This window comes from Bombus impatiens, unplaced genomic scaffold (genome assembly GCF_000188095.3).
Source record: "Bombus impatiens unplaced genomic scaffold, BIMP_2.2 scf_0136, whole genome shotgun sequence".
NCBI lineage: Eukaryota > Metazoa > Arthropoda > Insecta > Hymenoptera > Apidae > Bombus > Bombus impatiens.
The window spans coordinates 2,822,611-2,843,634 of NT_176555.1; the positions used below are offsets into that span (position 1 = coordinate 2,822,611).

At 43.6% G+C, this 21,024-nt stretch overlaps 1 protein-coding gene across 1 annotated transcript in view; it reads right to left on the reverse strand.

Moving 5' to 3' along the window:
* The window catches only part of LOC117151297, a gene marked incomplete at its 3' end in the record, with an annotated part of 172,194 nt that overhangs the window by 131,606 nt on the left and 19,564 nt on the right, over nt 1-21,024 (reverse strand). The window contains exon 2 of the mRNA XM_033319154.1: nt 1,102-1,989. Within this exon, the coding sequence (XP_033175045.1) occupies nt 1,102-1,989 (888 nt within the window). The remainder of the gene's footprint in view (nt 1-1,101; nt 1,990-21,024) is intronic.

Here is a 21,024-nt window from a genome sequence, read left to right on the forward strand (position 1 = left end):
AACCGTGGCCCGCCGCTAACTCGCGCGCGGTATGAGCTCGAATCCAAGTCATGTAGCCACGCCGACTGTCATCGATAAGCCACGATCGATAAACGAGACAAATTCACGGTTATCTCTGCAGAGTTACGCCCACGTGAATTTCAACTGGAGAGACAAAGATCGAAACCGAAGAAATACGGACGAGCTCGCGTGTCTCGTGGTACTTGTAAATTCAACGACTCCGACAGGCAAATCTTCCTGTGCCGTTCTCGAAGGAGCAGTCGGATTTTATAATTAATGAAATTGAAGTCGTATAAGACGACGAATTAAAACTAAAAGACAGATGCATTTACCATATTTTTCATTCGTGACTTTCGTGTAAGAAAAACAGCCGCGGTGTTGATTATGACCAATAATATCCTTCTTTCTAACTCCGTACAGTATACGTTCCTAAAATCTGTTTGCCATATAAACAACACTCATATTATACGGTCAATTTTCAACTACCTTTTCACAAACCCGAAGCAACTTGATCGCCTATCGATCGCTGCATTCCCACAAAACGCCGAATTTCATCAGCTGTACGCGGTGGAATACGCGACGCACGATCGTAGAACTTGGTATCTATCCCACGACAACGGAATGGCCCGTCGTAAATCACGAAGCGACTGCGAAACTGGGCGCCGTAAATCATGAACCAGGTGAAAAAGGCCGCGCACGTTTACCCGTATCCGTGGAAATTACGTTTTAATCATCGGTACAAGTGCATTAAGAGCGACGGTATAAATTACCGAGAGAGGCCGACGTTGCCCGTGGCCGCCTCTCTGTGTGTTGCAATTTGCTTTAGCGGCGTGCTCGAGCGCGCTCACACACGCGGCAACCGTTTGTGGTTTGTATTCAAATGGGAGCTGCACGCTCCTTTTCCGTGCCTTCCACGCCGGTGGTACCGTTAGATTCGATACAACCACCGTCTCGAATCGATGCTATCGGCCCCGGTATCGGGAGAAATCTCACGTTATGAGTGATTCCTATGTTTGTCCAACGACGATCGCACGAACGCGCGAACGCAAGTAAACAAAGAGTACAATCGAATATCACGGTATAATCGAGTAGTCTACTCACCCCGAGCAGAGACAGTGCGTTCGGTGTTTCACCGTCCACCTCCTGGTCGCGCGTTTCTTCCTCCTTTCCCTCCTCAACGTCGACCAGTGACGGGCTGTCCGGTCCACTAGCCGCCACTTCCGCTATCAGAGTGTCGTTCGAGTCGCACTTGTTCAAATTCGTATCTTCCGTGGTCAGAGTTTCCAGAGACACTGCATCGTTTCTCTGGGGCTTATCGGATACGCAAGATTCTTCTACCGTACACTCTCGATCGTTTATGCAATCTCTAGCATCCTCGTACACGGATGTCCGGCTTCTTCTCAAGTCACTCGTTTCGTTAGATTCATCCTCGATTAGTCTTGTCAGAGCTTCGTCGTCAGGGTCCTCGCGATCGTCCTCTTTCGTGGGATTTATCAGAGGATCAGTTGTTGGTAATGTATCAATTGGTAATGGAGTGTCTTCCAAGGTCTCGTCTGGTATCAGATTCGAAGCTTCTTGCGCTTCCACGATCCTATCGTCCAGATATTCTGACTGTTTCTGTAAGAGAACGTCGAGATCCTCTTGGTGAGACTCGTCCAGGTACCACGAGGTACAGTGTTCGTGACGCTTCTTGTCCGAGGAAGCTTCGTCGCCTTTGGAAAGAGCGCCCTTACACTTCCTCAGGTAACTTTTCACTTTTTTCGTTTTGCTCTTCCTGGTTTCTTGGCTACGTGGTAAGGTCCCACCTTCTGGGTGCTCGCCGGTTTCACCCGTATCTCCGACAATCCGAGATTGCGTGGGATCCACATCGTGGACTGGTTTGGATTTGACATCGGAGATGTCGTCGAAGAAGGAACATGGGTCGTGTTGGTCCGGGGCCAACGTCCAGGTCTCTTCTCGCTCTGGCATACGACGCTCCGCCGGTATTACCTGTGACAGAAAGATTTTGATGCTGAAAATGTTTGTCAGTGTACGTTGGCGTAACATTACGCCTTTCGTGGCCAAATATTTGTTAACGAGAGCTTTCCGGAAGATTTCCAGATCGCGATTCTTTTTGATAAAGGTTAAAGTAAAATTGAGGATGTGAGTTATTTGGAACGTTACTCTTAAGAGGAAGATAAAGTGGCGATAATGTGATCGAGAAAAAAATCGTCTTTGAAATATGAACTAAGAAGTTGATAAATCGATCTTTTCATTCCCTGCAATTTAGAGAAGCGGGTTCCTACTTATCAGAATTGATAAATCGGAGGCAACAGCTATTTGGGATATTGGATACAGGGGAAAGTCTGTTTAGATTAGAGAGGTGGTCTAGAAAAATATGATTTATTATCTTAATCCACTGACATAAGCTGATTACTCCAAGTTTTCCTCCCTAAAGATCTTGGAAATAAGATTCAACCGTGTATCTTTCAATTTTGTTGTTTCATCATCTATGATTTCTTATGCTATCCCAAGAACGAGGGGTGGCTATTTCAACCAACCGACCCAAGTATTTTTCTCAGAAACAAAAATATTGCCTGTAGCGTCCTTTCCCCAAAAATACTCGTACTATAAATTTCTTTCTTTATTACAAGTCACATCACAGTTATTTGACTCCCCACCTCGACTGTCGATCGATACCAAAAACTTTCATCGAGTCCCTTACAAGATTACTACATTCATCCCTTGTATCCATATCTGCAGCTCTAAATCCACCGTAGAACACGAAAGAAAAACGAAAGAGTCGCGTAGCTATTGGGAATCGTAGGCAACGTCACGATCAACGGCAGCGATTTCGCAAGCTGAGCTTGCTTCAGAAGCTGATTAATTCTGCGTTGATCTACTATGGGAAAATCAGGAGCTGAACATTGGATAAAAAGGCGAAACGGATCGAAATCGAACGCAAGCAGCGTGGCGGCGAACGGTCATTCAATTCTATTTCGCAAGAGCGGAGTTCCGCAGTTGGTAGCGGGCGCGGAGGTGCGCCGAGCGTACAACTGTATCAGCGGCTGTCTGCCAACGTTCAGCGCCGCATAAAACAATGGGGCTTATAGTAAATATCGGCGGACGGCGCCGTCGTTGCTAATATTAACCTCGAGCGGTGCATAACGATGATATTTTACGCTACGCTTCAGCACCGCCATAGCTGGACCGTGCCCATAAGATCACGCTGAATACAACTTCCTCGCGTAATATCTCCGATTTCATAATGCACACCGACTTCCTGCTTTCCTGCTTTCTGAAATACAACGTGAATCAGGGGATCCTACGTGAACGTGAGTCACGCTGCGCTGACTTACGAACCCGTGTGCATCCCGGGCCGGACCCTGTTTGCTGGTTCACCGTCCTCTGCACACGCGAGCAACAGATTACGCTTGCTACGAATCGTCCCGTGAAACCTCATCCCTCGCTGTCAGGGATCGCACAAATCTTATCGATGTAACTTGCGACGCGATAAATCCTACGATTTTCGGCGATATATTGATGAAAAAAATTAGCGGACTCTGAGGATTGCAATTTGATGATTTAGGTATGGAAATATGTCTTTGGGAATTTTTTCGAATTTACTAAAAATCTAAAAATTATCTCGTTCGCGATCTGTGTCGCCTTTAAACGTTACATATCACGGGCATTTCACGTGCGCGCATCACGTAAAAGAGAGAAGTAAATTTATACGCATACTCGTAAAACGAATGAAATAAATAAATGAATAAATCAACAGCGGCAAGCGTATTCTTAATTCATAAAGACGCAAACAGACGATAAATCGATGATAGTTTAGAAAATGCGGGACGCATAGATCATCTAACGCATTGGGTCTCGCGCCGCACAAGGAAGCTGAAAAACCGGGGACCGACTATCGTATTTAACGTCATCATCGGTCACCGTCGTGGTGCGAATACATGGTTATCTTTCTCCGTTCATATTTCGTCTGATTTACGCGTCTTCTGCGACTAAATCGATAAGCGGCTCGTCCGCGAGAACATCAATTCTCCTCGGGTCCGCGGCAGCGCGATGGTATTCAATGTAAACGCGGAAACGACCGGCGAATATCTCTTCCTTAATAAGTTTAGCTAACAGAGTTTGCATGTTTTCGCGGTGAGCGAGGCTGGAGTACGGATCGACAGCGGGGCCGGCTGCTTTTATCGTCCAAGGAGTCTGGAAGCAGCGAGATTCAATCTCTGCGATGACGCGATAGCGAGATGAGGCGTGGGAGCGAGTCGAAGCTAATCTTTCGAGGCAAGCAGCTCATTCAAAGCGCGTGTCTCCTCGGCCGGTTCCCTCTTCACCGAACCCATCAAGAGGGAAAGTTCGTTCGAGCGCGGTCTTCTCGTCGACGCGATCGCTTAGCGCGACGCGCGCAAAAATCGCTAAAGAATATTAAACGGTCCTGCCAACTGTTCTTTGTGAGAAGAGAAAGATTAGAGAACGCAGGCGAGTACCCTTTCTCTCGAACCGACCGCTTCAACGAGCTTCCTGATCGAATTGTTTGGTACACCTTTTCATCTCTCATTTTCTCCCCGTGATTTTCTACTCTGTGTTTATCTTATTACTCGAAGCTGCAGGTGGTAGACATTTAGCGTGCTCGATTTCAAAAGAATAAAAGACGCGAGATCTTCCTTCTCCGCCCCATAATACATAATACAGTAAGTAAAACCTAGTCGTAAGATTCTTCCGCCAGAAGAGTTGGTAAAATATGCGTTTAGCGCAGCGTAAGTACGCAGCATTTCCTCTGCGCATGCGCAGCCTCCGTAGCGATCTACCTGCACAGTTCACGGGTCGCTTTCGCCTTTCCCGAAACCGTTTCCTCGCTGTCGAACTGGCAAGTTCGACTAAAAACGTCAGCCTTGACTCGGTGTAGAGTAACGAGCGTAAATTCTTGATCGCTTACGGCATGCCTTCCTTCCGAGAACCGATAATACAAGCCGTGACACGTGAAATCGACGCGATCCATGGCAGTGCTACGCGACTCCGTCGCGACGCTGCTAAATCACCTCTCCGCCGGAACCATGGTCGCAAGACGCGCGTGTACGCGACACAAGTGCAACCAGCACTCCTCTGTACGGAAACCCGTTAAGAAATGGCCGCTTGGCGGTAGTCTCGGTAACGAGAAGTTACCGATCGTCAATGCAACGGGGGTTTATAAATAGGTATACCGGTAACCGTGCTCGTAGCGTTACGCAAACACTCTCGCCAAAAGGGTGTACAGCCGTGGATAATTGCGCAACAATGCTCGACGAGACAATGAAATATCGTGTAATCGTGTACCCAAGAGAAGCTGCCGGTGTTGCGTACACCAGCGTCATCTTTTCACCGTGTCGTGTCGCTTAAGTACGCTGGACGCAACGTGTTTCCTGAACTCACGAACGTACGGTAAATAGGAACGCGTATGTTCCTGTAACCAAGAAGAATGTTTTAAGGGCTAAGATCTTTCGGTATCGCGAAGTAATTGAAATACGAAACTAGGAAGAGATCAAAGATTTTATTGCCATTACTAAAGATGGTAACTTTATATGTGTACGGAAAATATAGAAAGCCCATCACTTGTTCCAAATGGTAAATAATGTTGAACGATTGTCAACATTGTTAAATCTAACAAACTAATCTGACAATTTTCAAAATTTAAATCATGGTATAAACATGATTCGATTCAACGACTTTCCAAATTGTAAGAAGAATTTCTCATGGATTAACACACGACATAACCCGAAATAATGCACTTTATCGCTCGATAAACTTAGGAACATATTCCGCTACGTACATTCAGTTTCCGCGCGAAGGTATAAAATCTTCATAGTCCATAATCCAAGAGCCTCCATAATACTGTATATCGAACGTCTGCCCTTTTAACAAGTCTACTTGTAAACCTTTTTCTCCGTCAACTTACGAGTACGATCCTCGAAACGGTAAGCCGAGTGTGACGAGCTTAACGTCCAACGGATGAGCAACAAAAAGCCAAGCAAACGCCTGTCAACGGAGCGATCTACAGGCGATTTGCACGCGAAATTAATTCCTCGGGGTCGGACGGGTTCTTAGGAGTAGCCAGAGAATTTCCAGATAACACCGCGCAGCCAGTGAAGAAGGGCTCGATTAATCTTGGCTCGCCCACCCCCGCATGCAATGGCGATGCAACTCAAAGTCCGGTTCCTCGCGAGGCGTCCACTCGCTAGGCGACAATGTTAATTGGCCCGAGAGTAATTTATACATCGGTACCCTATCTGTCGCCCAGAGGCCGGCGAAGCGGAATGGATTGCGTTAGGAAACAGAGAGGAGCGTCGCGGACGACTTGTTCGTAAATCACGCGCAGCCTGCGACGTATGAAGAAACCTCCTCCGGGACTCGAGGCGAGCCCACCTCGCGAACCAGCCGAGCCAACACGCGGTTCTGTCGCGTGGGTCTCCGTAATTCACGATCGATCGTATTTAGGTCGTTTCGATCGTCTATCGACCTGTGGTGGATCTGTCTTTCCAACAATGGAACGTTGATTTGTAAAGATACGACTGTTTGTTAGCGAGGAAAATTTTCCTTTGATCTCAACCTGTTAACTGGATTCTCTTACAAACGTAAAATGTAATAAAAGCACATAGATTTTACTTGGATTCGTTTTGTCTTTGCAGACGTAAATATGAAACGAGAACAACGGTTAATTCGAAATATTTAAAAAATTACTCTTTAAACAATGTAGAACGTTGCTGAAACGTAAGCAAATATACGTACACGCGGAAAATGTGGATGGAAAAGGTTGTATAATTTCTTCGTAAAAGAAATGCCGTAGAAGGCGCCTTGTAGCAGAGCACTCCCTTAATTTGGTAGAAGCGGTCATTGGAACTATCCTTTCGTTTCCTCGAATTATCCTTTCCCGACCGTTGCGAATTAGTTCTAGCTCTTTTCTTTCACATTTCGTATGATTTACGTCTTACGCGGGGTATGCGTTTTGCCTCTGAGCGAAAGAGAAAGCAAGCTGTCGTTAAGGAATGCGTAACAAGTAAAATTGTCAATAAGCAAATTGCAATCTTAGGAGGCGTTTGCAAAAGGAAACTCTCGGAACTAGTTTACAAAACTAAATACATAGGTGAACGGACAGATTCGACGAGGAAGAAAAAGGTTTACAGGAGAAACTTTCTCAACCGAAATGCAAACGTGTACCGAAACGTTTAAAAAAAAATATTAAATTCGATGATTTTGTAATATGGCTTCGGATTTCGATCTTGACTCTACGAATTGGCTTCCCTCTTCGTTTCAGCTTAATGACAGATCCGATGGAATGTAAATACCCAGAAGCGTGAAACAGGCTTCTCGAAGCAGGATCGTTAATCAGAATTACGCTTCACTGAGAGAACATGGGATTCTTGCACAGTCATTCGACTGTACTATGCACGTTTTCAAAAATCTTAGGGTGTCTACTATATAAATACCTGTCGTTTCTCATCATTAATTTAAATCCCTTCTAAAACTGTTAAACTGTGACTAATGATCGGTACTATGCGACGATGAAACGAGTAAAAAGAAATCTGGGTGAAATAAAAAATTCTACAGGTAATGTGGACACATTAGAAGGAAACGTGGTCCATGTAGTTTGAAGGATGGAATCTTTAGTATGGCGTACGTAAGAAAGGAGATTTTAAGATATGCGAATGAGCTTCGCGACATAAAGTAGAATTGCTAAGACAAGTTAAATCGTTTGATAGATGGGAAAGACAGATGCGATTAACGAGACAAGCTTTAACTGTTGTTTGACTGCAGTTTAAACAGAAGTTTAAGCGAAATTCGACTAAACATTTGCATACGCCGAATTCTCACAGAGTCGATACATAAAGATCGAGCTCTAACATATTTTATTCTTGACCTAAATGTATTTCATCCAGAATTGTTCAAGTTCACTTGTCCTAATCCATCGATTCTATGATAATTATCCACTTTCGACATCGGTGAAATTTCAATTCACAAAATTACAATCGTATTTCCCTGAAATTACACTTTCAATTCTCGTAACCAAAACGCCCGAAACGGATAGCATAATCAACAATTAGTTCACGCAAACGATCGAAATAAGCAAATTACCAAGTTAGTATGCCTGTTTAACACCATTTCGCGTTTTAACCGACCAACAAGGTTCTCGATGGAATTATGCCTGCGTTGATTTTAATGGCCAGCGATCGGACCCCGTATCGAGGCTTTCGAGTAACTCGAGCGTGAAACCCCGTGAAATTCAAGCTTAAATTTCACCCAGAAGACCATTCACGTCTCCGCGTCGTTGATCGTCATGAAATAAGGTTATTGAGATATAATCGGGGTCAGCTAAGGCGAGATATAGAGAGAATCACTGGTAGACACGGATGACCGCGAGCTATATCGACGTCTCCGTTCGCGTTTTACGTCCGTCCAAGAGAGAAATTTTGGTTAAGAAAAAACAGGCCGCGCGGGTGGCCAGTGTGTCGCCAGGACTTTCGTTTCATCTTCTTCTACGTTAATTTCGCGGTTTCGAAACTTTTTAATAACGCTTCATCATCGATCAACTTCTTGCTCGGTGAGCATCGGAGTCGACGTTTTTTCGATGAGGGAACGTGTGGACTAATTTTTAAAGGACGCTGCACCGATTAGTATTGGGAAACTTATCTCGTGGTTTTCGTACATGGATATTTTCCGACGATGAGCTTCATTCGTGAACAGAAAGGAATAGATTTTAAATAGGTGAGACAGATTCAAAGTGCTGTGTGTTATTCCGTGATGCTAGAAATTGAAAGGTATTCGGTGATTCGTATTTCAAGGTGCGAAGTATTTTGATCGTAGAGAGTTGAAAATGGAAATTTTTCTTCTTAAATTCGTTAGATTTGAAAACGCAGCGAATCTTATCTACAAATGTAGAAATTTATGATCGAATTCTACATACTCTTGTTTCTTCTGTCATAATTCTAACGTATCGTATTTTCAAAGATACACGCTTCCCAAAAAAAGAAAACCATGTTACAGTTTCATATATATGATTCTAGAAATAGTCGGAAAATCCGTAGAAAACCACTCGATATCCAATTCCTACACATTTAATTCTTACGTGCGATTGTTTTGATATTCGAATAAAGATTTCCTATGAAATTGCGGTACAATTACTCGAAAGCCACTCTAAGAAAATTGAGTCTGTCAAACGCGTTTAGGTTTATCCGTGGTACGCGAATCTACACGAGCAAAGAGAAGAGAAGTTTGGCTCTCGTCCAATGAAGTTTCCATTATAACTAGCCGCGAGCCGAGCGAAATTTCATTCACGGACCACGTACTGGTCATCGTGCACGTTACGGTAGTAACGAGTCTACGTGATCACCATAATACGTAGAATCGGATAAATCGTGACTACGAACCTAATTTACTTTCCTATGAAATCGACGCTGGTGTACGTTTGAGTTATTTACACCTACACGAATCAGCATTAGTGATTACGTGTACTGCATTATACTAATTTGACATCAAATTTCTCATCTAAAATTTTGCGATACTAAGTTCTTAACTGAATATGACTGGTCGTTTCGACTCAAAATAATGTAATACAGAAGCAAGTGATTTAAACGCTACTATGCATACATATATCATTCGTCTTATATAAATTAATATACTACAGTACAAATACCGTACTAGCCACCACACGTACCATTATTCCATGATAATCATCAAAACTATAATTCACTATTCTATAATCACACCCATTGTCAACACCGTCAACACACCCAACCAATTCTACTCTCCGTCGTTCAATCCCTTCGGTCTATTCTACCAAAAAATTCCCAGGTCAATTTTACAGACAATAAATTTCTCGCCGCATAACCCAAACCATCTTTCTACGTCATCGAAAAAGAAAAGACATTTTAAGCAAAAAGCAACCACTCCAACCAGAGGAGAATAAAAAAGCAGGAAACAGGTAGTAACCCACTCTATAAAAAAATAAAAGAGAAACGCGGAAATAAAACACTCTCTCGTATGATGAACGCGACAGGCCAGTTTCCCAAACATCCGACACCGGGCGTACAGGCGGATTCACGAGGGCGGAAGTTGTGTCTACTCGATGAAAGAGGAGAGAGAGAGAGATAGATAGACAGATAGATAGATAGATAGATAGAGCGAGAGAGAGAGAGAGAGAGAGAGTTGGCCTGTGCGGTCCAAGGGCAAGGAGAGGCTGGGGAGCATGGCGGGACGAAGAAAATAGCCAGAAGGGGTTGAGATCCACAAAGCAGCACAGCATCGAGGGTGAAAGAGCTTTTTGCTACGGGGTTGCCAGTCCTCGAAGCGACTCAGCGGGCCAACAGCCACTGCAAGGGGGTAACCGGGGGTGCAGAATCGATTTCAGCCCCACCCGCAGACGCGATAGGCAACCGACAGAGGCACTATCCTCGATCCTCGTACACTCGTAGACGCAGCATCGCCGAGGGAGACGCGTCGTGTCGTGCTTTATAATAAGATACTTTATCGACCACGCGGCAGGTGGAAAATCGTGAAATATATCGCTTGTCAACGGCATCTCTGGTCTATCTTCCCTGCGGAGAGGGTGGAGCTCCCGTCCAACAACTTGCTTTTCCCCTTCGAAGGATGTTACGCTGTTAAAATCACGTCGTATCGAGTCTTCAAGAGTAAATAGAATGCCGAGTCTCGGAATGGAATTCTTAGATCTGGCAGCTTCTGAGGTAGAGAGACGACTCTCTTTGAGTTTACTCCGAAGTCGTGATTCTTTTCGATCGTAAAAATAAATGGAAAGTTTACTTTCAGGAATTGTCGAAGTAAGCTTCGTGGTCTCGCTTCCTTTCGATCGTTTTCCTTTCCTTGTTGATTTTCCGCCGTTACAAAATGTTTCAAGTTGGGGAAATAATCGTTGTTAGTACGTTTTTAAATGAAACTTGCATCGGGACATAAAAATTTGAATATCTTAATAAGATGAGATTTTAAAGAAGCTAAAACACGTTTTATCAACAACACGTAAAAATCCTAGCAATTCTTCCACCCGAAGAAACAAGTTCCTCGAAACATTCTGTTCAAACGTTCGTCTGCAAATTTACGATTCGAGCAGACCAGTTCCCAGGGTGGTTAACGGAACGCAGCTTTCTCTGGCATTTTCAAAATAGACAAACGATCGACGTGTCCACGATTACCGAGAAAAATCAAACACATAAGAGGACAAGCATCGAGGGATCGCGTGTACCACCGGTGCTATTTGTTCTCATAAAAGTGGGCGTAGTAGCTCGTAAAAAATGTATTGACAATACCATTAGACCAAGCGGATTGAAGCGTCTCCCTGCTGTATTTGCCGAGGCTCGTAAAACCCGGGAATTTACCAAGAGCCTTCACGTATGTACGTCTGCGCGAAGATTGGACGCGCTCCTGCCGCTTTTCCAAAGTTATTAAACTCCCGCTGCCGCGAGAATCGGTATACCGTGACAAATATGTCGCGAATACATAGAGAAGCGCAACAGGAATGTCCATTAAAATAATTTCGACTCGCGCACGCGGCAGCTATTACGATCGAAAAAGTAAATTGACTTTTCTTGCGTCAAGGACCGATGCTCGATACAGTTTAGCACGAAAATGTCTTTCATTAACTGTGAAGCATGAGCCAGAATATACGCTGTGTCACAACTGGACAGGGGGTTGTTTTATAGATAAAAGTAAGTGGAAACAGTAGAATAATATTTTCCCGTTTAAGGTTTCGTTTACGAGAAAATTGAATTCGAAATTGATATGTTTGAGATTTCAACGTCGGAAACAAGGCTACGAAGGAAAAGTACTTTACTCTTTTCTTTTTCTTTCGATTTATCCTCGCATAACACAGCCTGTAAATACGAATATAAAGTTTTGGAAAATATAGGGAACTGCAAAATCGGTGGTGATTTTATATAACTGGAATATATGTCTATTATAAAGAAGAAGTTCCATTTACGAATTATTGTTTGATCCAGTTAGGTAAAGGTTATGCAAAGCGTGTAGTAATGTAAAGATAAAGTCTGAGAAGTGTTTTCAGGACAGTTATCCTGCTTGATCTTATCTCAAACTTAGCTATTTACCTATTCCAAATGGGAGGAGGAATCGTAAAACCGTAAGAAGAAACATGGGCATACAGTACCTCTAACAAAAGCTGCCTTGTGCTTGATTTCACAGGAAAGGTCATCCGCCTATCTGGCTTATCAGGAGAATAGCAAGAAGCACATAAACGTCTATATCAAACTCAATTCTAAATAGCAACGTAACTGTAAACATACACGTCTTGTACATGTGGTCTAACGTTGCCAACTTTCAACCATTTTGCTAACACTATAAACATTGCTTAGTCCGATCATGTACTGATACTACACTTATACCGTAAAACTGTCTGCGTTACTTATACGTCTACTTATCCGCTATTATTTACGAATGAAGACCACAGAGGAAAAGACGTAAGCCACATTTTGCATTTAGAAGAGTAGCTTTGAAATTCTATGTACTGTCAATTCTAATTAAGCGACGCTCTTTTCGTCTGATTTTTGGATTAAACATATGTGTTCGAGCACTTGAAAGATATCGATCGTTTGAATGTTATTCTTTCTTTACAAAATTCTATTTCGATTTTTATACCTTCGAACCTACAAGATTGTTAACCTTTAAACCACTTTCTTCTAACCAGTAACTAACATAAAGTTGAAAAAATCTCATGTCTATATTTTTCGGTGCAAATAATTTGTTTCTTCTAGCTTTATATGTCCATAATCGTTGTGTAACACTATAACGTATTATAAAATGAAAAACCAAATATTTCTAGATAATTTAAAAACATCGTATGAAAAAAAAGTGATCGATACACGTATATCATTAACCCCGACAACACGAGGCTATTCCTGGTGCAAGTGTGCCCGACGAAACTTAAATAGACGACTGCAGACGCGATTATTGATTTGTAACTGCATCGACCCTCCTTCTACCCTCTAGCTAGCCAATGCACGCTTCTGCTGGCCTACTTTAACGCTATGCAAACGACACAGTCACGAAAAGTCATGGAAAATTCCGTTCACAGTTTCGCACGCGATATTCGATTCTCATCGGTGCGATGCATCACGAAAACCAGACCGATCGATCGCCCAGTTTGCGTACAAGTATGTCGTACGTGACATTTCTAACCGAACGACGAGACTATCGGTACGTTAAAATATAACGTGAACTGTGAATGACAGAAATAACGAGCTAAAAGTATTGCTTCCCTTTTTTTCTTTACCAGAGTTCCCTCGGTTCCGGTGAAATTGCGAGTTGTCGAAAGTTCAAAGTCGCAATTTTACGGTCTAGCGGTTTACGGTTTCAAGTACTTAACAAAATTTACTTCGTCGATATTTTTCTTCATAACGTGACGTTAAATACAAGTAGAAGTTAAAATTATCTTAAATTAAATTTACTTGGTCGATATTTCTCTCGTGAATTAAAAATTATAATTGCCATTTTCCAAATGTGAAAGATCTTTCTAAAATTGTAAATTCAGTTAAAGCTAATTTATTTTAGATTTGAAAGGGATAGAATCAAAGTTTAAGGATAAGGACTCACGACGACGACTCCATATTTCACAACTTGCACGTAAAGGAACGTTTAGTTCCATTTGTCCGCTGTTCGTGTTTCCCAGCACGATCCCGTGCCCGCCGCGGTTTGAATACCGAAACGTTTTAAAACTCTTTCCATTACGAGAAACCGCGTGTCGATACCATCGAACCTACGCCACAGGAACAACGGTTTATGTAATAACCGCGGCTCGTATTCTGCGCAACTATTTTACCGGAAACACGATGATCCGAGGCAGCAAAAAGGAAGAGATATCGTTTCGTTGCCGCAATTGCAGAAAGAAAGGATGCTTTCGACGACGAGCACGAGAAGTTATTATAGCGTACTGTAACTGTACAAACGTCTCTGTTGGGAATATATATGAATGTTTAAATAATCGAGACAATAAAAATATCTTGTTTGTCATTTTTGAAAAAGAAATGCTGTTGCCCGATTTTTTGTGATTAAAACGCTCAGTGGAAAAGTGGAACAAGGAACAAAATTTTCGATTAAATAGAACTGAAGTTAAGCAGCAACATAGAGTATTCGAATAAAGTTTCCATGAAAGCATGTTTGATCGATGACATGAATACTTAGAAGTGACGTGTCCAGAGGACAAAGCAGGGACTTGGTGAAACGAAAAATGAAGAAGGTGATAGGCTGCGAGCGTGGGAATCGTTTAGCTGCCGCTATAATGTCCTCTCACTACTCAGATTCGCAGGGTTCGCGAGCAGAGACGCGATTCGATTTATTGCTCCTTGCGTAGGCTACTTTTTCCATGGTACGTTGTTTCGATAGAGAAACCTCCAAGTGAAACGAACAACGTACAACGTCAAACCGCAGAAATTCAATGCAATAGATTTAGAAAGAGAGAGAGAGAGAGAGAGAGAGAAAGAAAGAAAGAGAAACGAAAATATCTAACTCTCTGAGCGCAACTTAAGTCATCAAAGATTTACGCAAAATTTCACCTTTCAATTTGTTTTTCAAAATAAGGCTATGTGTCGATACTTTTTGTAGCCATTGTAAATCATCAGACGTTATCAAACTATATCATGCGCCGATCGTCGTCATAACACAAGCACCATATGCTCTCTAAAGCCGCACGTACGTTCGTGGAGATGGCGGAACTTGGGCGCACATCTGCGCGATAATTGGCAAAGGTAAATGAATTAAGCTGTAAGTAGCTTTCACCAGGTGGTGTCGAGCAATAATTTCATGCAGGAAAGTTTGCATTACTTTGCTAATAGGGCTGTTTCGATGATATTTACGAAGGCGTTTCATAATACGTTGTACGGCAGGATTATTATTGGAGGCACGCCACGCTGTCCCGCTCCTCCTATCATTCCATATAACTTTTCTTGCTAGTTTTTCAACGCGATACGATACCTAACTCGCGAGTTGTGGCCCGCCTTATCCACGTGAAACATCTCGATCGATCGAAAGATGTCCCTCCGTTGATCGTGCCTGCGCGCACGTGTACGCCTCACGATATGCGCAACGTATCAACGATAATCCTGTCTCACGTTGCAAATTATTAGCACCAACAGATGCTCTTATATTACGTTACAACAAATTTGATAGCGAAACGATCATTCATTTACGAGTCATTCGATTATCCTACTCGACATAAAATCATAAAAGAGAAGTGCATAATCTACAATTTCTCACTTGTCAATTCGTTAATGTTATTATTTAGAAAATTATTGTTTAGAGAAGTCTTGATTTACAAGCTCGTCATTCGATCAGGTGCACACCAGTTACTTAACTTCTAAATCGATAATCGAAAATCAATAAATCGAACTATGCTCCTCTATGCAACAAATCGTGAATTCAGGAGAAACTCTAGGACCCGGAGAATATGGAAGCTGTATGGAAGACACAGTACACGCCGCGAGGCTGGGTATATTAGATTTACGTGGAAAGGCTGAAAGGAGCGCCACCAGCGGCAATTCGGTATTAATTAACCAAGATTCATCGGAAGCATCGGTTTTTCTACGGTTTGTTCTGGTATCGACCGTCGACGGAGAAAGCACGCCTCCGTTTCTCGCGCACGATCGCTCTGGTTCGCGCAGTTGACTCGAAATTCCCATTAACTCTGGTTGTCCTCGCGGAACCCTAGAGCCAGCAATGCCTCGATGAAAGTACCGACTTCAGTTGCACGGAAGAACCTTGAATTACAACGTCGAAGAACGTGTACAAATAGCGTAGCAAAACTGAGAAGTAACTGGGCCAAGTGGTACCTACATCGCTAAATAGTCTTATAGCTGTGCATATAACTACTTTCTAGAGGATGCGACAGTTTAGGAGATGTTTGCTTAATCGTGATTTCCGTGTTTGAGAAAGAAGAACGAAGATATAAATTGTACAGCAAAGTCAATATACAGAAAGCGTTGTCCTCCCAGCCCTTGAATAATTCCAGAGACTATTTTTTCAAGCTTCCAAAACAAGTCGCAATCGATGTTTTGGATGTTTTCTTATTCCTGGTTTCTGTATTTGACGAAGAAACACGGATAGTGGAGGAAATTGGAAAAAAGGATCCCATTCGAAGAACAGGAAGAGAGTTCTTCGTTAATTATCGAGCTCCGATTAACCCTCCACCCTAAATCCACTGCAGACCCTCCCTCGTCAAAATACTAGCCGAAAAAGTAGCAATTTCATGGCTCCGTTCACCGACCCATCGATAAAATGGCATTTACAGGAAATTGCAGCAGGATCGTCCATCTGTCAGTAGCGCTATCTCCATCTCCTGTAGCTGAGGGGGAAGCCAGAACGACAACGGACGAGGCGGACTACGTCAACGACTCGGTCGCGACCATTGACAAATGGATGGTAACGGTCGGAGCAACGCCTTTATTATGGGCATCATCCATTTACCTGGCCGCTACTCGCATCGTCCCATCGTTCGTACAGGATCCACCCCCGTGCTAATTTTTCCACGGGTCGATAAGTCGAGTAACGGTGACGGAGCATGCGAGGGGTCAAGAGTTCGGAATAGGAGCACACGGAAAGTGTGTTCGCGTCGCGAAGACAGGCTGTGTGTGTACCTTCTTCCGGCGCAGCAGCTTCCAGTCGAAGTGACTCATCCTGTTCGCCTCGTTAGCCTCTCTTTTATCGTGCTTCGTCCTCCCGCGACTCCTTTCGTCTTCGTTCTCTGTTTCTCTCTCTCTCACTCTCTTTCTCTCTTCCTTTCTTCCTCTCTTCGTACCTCTACGCTCGTGTCACCCTGGCTTAGGTGGTCGATTTATTCCCACGCCGCTGCAACACACGGGGCATACACGCACACACAACACGAGTACACACGAGACAGCGTCCTCGTGGTCGCCTCGTCCTTCTTCGTCGTCGTGGAACGAAGACCAAGCTAGGTTTGGTTGACGCGTCTTGTTGACGGGAACGACGACGCCGACGACGAGGAAAGACACGACCGACACGAGACGCTATGGACTCTGCATTCCCGACACGGCATCCTCGCGAGCCTCCACGTTGAAATCCTCATTGTTCTGCGGTCTCGCGCCCGAGGATACGTGTCCTTGGTATGGACAGCGGCATCCGCCCACTTGGAATACACGCGAACAACGCGGGATCCGTCCAGACCCGCTCGAGAGAACGGTTTAACGCCGAGAGATTCGCCGCCAAGGTCTACTGATTTTTCCTTTTCTTATACTCTCGCTCCTTTCTTCTCCCTCCTCCTTGTCTTTTTCTTTCTTTCGTTCCACCACTGACCATCAACGAATCAACGATGCACGAAACAGTCTTCTAACAGACTCGCGTTAAGAGCATCATTTTTTCCCTCGAGTATCATCCCCCTTCTCCTGTTTCGTTAATAATATCGTTTCACCGATCCTTTGCGAGACGTTCGACCGACAGCGTTTACACGTCACTCCTTCACGATGGAGAATCGCGAAAATCCCACCACCGGACGTGGTATTCATAACGAAGCATTCATCACGCTACTTAAACACCACGACACATTCGAAACATAATTAAGACGTACGAAGGACGCATCGAGGGCCACCTCGCTGCTTTTGTCACTGTTTCACACGCCTCGAGCACCGTGACACCGGTATTCGGCTTTTATCGCGGGCGATCGATGAACGCGGCGGCGGAATGATCAACGCGACGATTCCCGCACCCTCGCATCGCTCGTGCAGCCGACGAGCTCGCGTGCCATCTTTCCATCCCTCGCCGATGACCAAACCTCTACGACGCGATGTCTCGTGACACGACTTTCGTTCGCCGATCCACGTAAATCTCTGGGCCCTCCTCCGCCCCTGGAGGCCACCAGAACATTCATTCTACGAGCACACGAGCGCACCAACACTCTCGCGAAACTCGCCTCGACGTCTATCGACTGACCTGATTCCGAAAGTGGCGCTATGGTACAACGCCATCCACACAAACTCCTATCTTTCGACTTTTGCACCGGAAGTTCCTTGTCTTTGTCACGAGATGAAGAATCGGAAAGTTCAGTGGGGCGCGAGAGAGGAGTGACGACGAGGGTGGCACCGAGCGGAGGATGCAGGGCGGCGTACTGTCAAAATATCTGCCGTTTCCACGGAGCCGACGTCGACGTGCCGGGGCTCTGCGCGCTACACGGGCATGCGTGATGAACGCGGTCCTCCCGTCAACGCGGGGATAATCGAACACCGTCCTCTCTCTGCCATCGACTCTACGCCAGCTACTAGCTCAATGAAAGTAACGTGCTACGGTAAAGGTCCACCGTCGAGATTTATTATGGGTAGTATACGCGGTGTGTGTCTATCGTGCGCGTTGAGTGATTTGTTGACGGGACGAGAAGAATTTTTAAATAACGAGAGAGTTTGGGGTAATTCTTGGAGTTGGTTTGAGTGTATTTTGGATCTGGGGTCGTTGAAAAGGATTTGGCTGCACGCACAGAGATTGGGAATTTGATAGTTTCTGCTCTTTTTTTTTCATTACTTAACGTATCTCAATGTTCCAGTGCTTGTGTGTGATTCAGGAAATTTTTTAAAGACGTATACTATTATTTTTGTCCTTATCGCTTCGTTTATTTTAATACCAAGTGTCAATAATAATTTAAATGTTCCAAATTGTTCTCGAGCGTTCACTTAAAACATTCCTTTTATATCCGTTTTCGTTTCAGTGGAATGAGAACAGGAAAAAAGCGAGTCTACAAAAATAAATTCGATAATTACTACCGGCAACTTCCTCGATTGAAAATCAATTTGCACGATGATAAAAAACCTTGACACTTTCGCAGCTTCCAATTTGTAAAACGAAATAATTTCGCAAATTCGTGGCAAGGTAACCAAGCGCGATGGAAAAGCGGAGGAAGCATAGAAATGGACGTAAAGAGAATCGGTGTAATGCGCTTTCCCACGGCATGAAGCATCGGGGAAAGGCTACGAAATTATTTATCAATGTCGACGAGAATTTTACGGTTTAATGGCGCATTGTACGTTCACCGTGCCTGGTTATATCTGGCTTGTATATCGGCGAGGAAAATACGTTTTGTCGGATTTAAAGCGACGATTGTCATCGGCGAACACAGAGGTTACGACTCTTCCACTCGTGACTGCTCGCGTGACTATGAAATCACGGTCTTTAATGTCGTCGCAGTCATCTTCTTTGTTGAATCGCGAGGGCAAGATACCGAGAGGTCGCCTCTCATTGGATCGTCTCTTTCGTCCCGTCATCCAGTACTCGATCAATCGAATGACTCTTTCATCCGCTATCGAGTCGTACCGTGGTCGTCAATCTTCGTCGCGGAATCTCCATCGTTGCATGATAGGTAAATTGTAAATGTTTAAAGGTAGGCATTGTTTCTTTAAAATCAGAAAGCTTTTTAAGCTTCATGTATTATACACGAGACAAAAATAATTACAAGAATATTCAAGAGTGCCGTAAAATAAATATCGTCAGGTATACGATATTATACGATACGAATTGTGAACCGATAATGGTTTAACTTTGTTACGTACTTGCATTTAATTATTTAATATGTTATGTATATATGTTTATACTCGCTAATTCTCTATCTATTTTTAGACGATCCAAAAAATTACAAGCAAAAATTCTTCTCGGACCATTTCCATCCAATGATCCGAGTTCCAATTCATTCCCCAAACTCGGAAGTCCCGAGAGAAGCCCCAGGTATCGAAGTTGAAAGAGCGTCGTGACTGCCTCCAGTCACGTCTGTTCTCCCGGAATCATAACAGTTAATTCTTATTTCAATCGCAACGTCGAATTTAATTTCTACGTAGAATCGCGTGCACCGGTCCCATTCGTGCTCTCGAAAGCCATTCCGGCAACTTGCTTCGAATCGCGTTGCAAGAATGGAGATTAATTCGCAGAGAACTTCCGACCGAAATCTGACGTTGATCTCTTACGTTCGTCGAAACATACAATTAAACCAATGTAATGAAAATATGCACATAATTATCTTCTTTCGACTGGATAAAGAAAAAACAATTTTATATGTCACACGAATTTTCCCTATTTTTACATCTTTAAACCTTTCATGAAGTCGTAAACATTTACAGTCAAACGGAGAACGGTATAAACGTATTCAATTCCCCTAACAGCAACAACTTTTTACTCCTCCTACTACGTTTCTTTTTTTTTCTTTTTTTCTTCATTTTAAACGTCGAGACCTCGTTGTCCAACAAAGCCGAGCGAAATTTATCGGGTGGCTCGTTCGCCGCGCTTATCTTGCAAATCCACCGCGGCCACTCGTTCCTCGCGTACTTTCATCTCACGCGAATTGCTTCGCGTGATCGTTCGCGGCCGACGAAGTGAAAATCCTACATATCACGGGACGAAACTTCATCTGTTTTCACTTCCACCGGGGATCCTTTAATATTATACGATTATGATTTTCAACGATAAATCTTACGATAGAGATCCTCGTAACGAAACCACGCTGACGGTTCATACATTTCGTCGATGATCAATTTTACAGATGAATTTCACGCAGAATACAGATTGAACCTGATATTTTTCGAACTCACCACGGAAGAGAAACCTTTTGAGCTCTTGTTATTCGATTCACGTTTCGTTTTATCAATGCAGCTTAGATAAATGCGTTTCTAACTGTACTTTTTTCCTCTGGTGAAAAAATGCAGAGATACGATGTTCCGGGAATTATATGGCATCGTACTAATTCTGATCAACGACGAAATTTCAATTATACAGGGTGGTTGGTAACTGGTGGTACAAGCGGAAAGGGGGTGATTGTACGCGAAAAAAGAAATCGAAATTATAGAATAAAAAATTTTTTTTTAATTTTTTTTTTTAATTTTTCCATCGAGACAACGATCTAAGGTGAGATCCGTTATAACGTACCGCACGCGTACCGAGCGAAAATTCAAAGTCGATTTTCTCGAAAACAAAGTCTCAAACGAAAAATTTGCGTTCTATATTTTCGACTTCTTTTTTCGCGTAGAATCACCTCCTTTCCGCTTGTACCACCAGTTACCA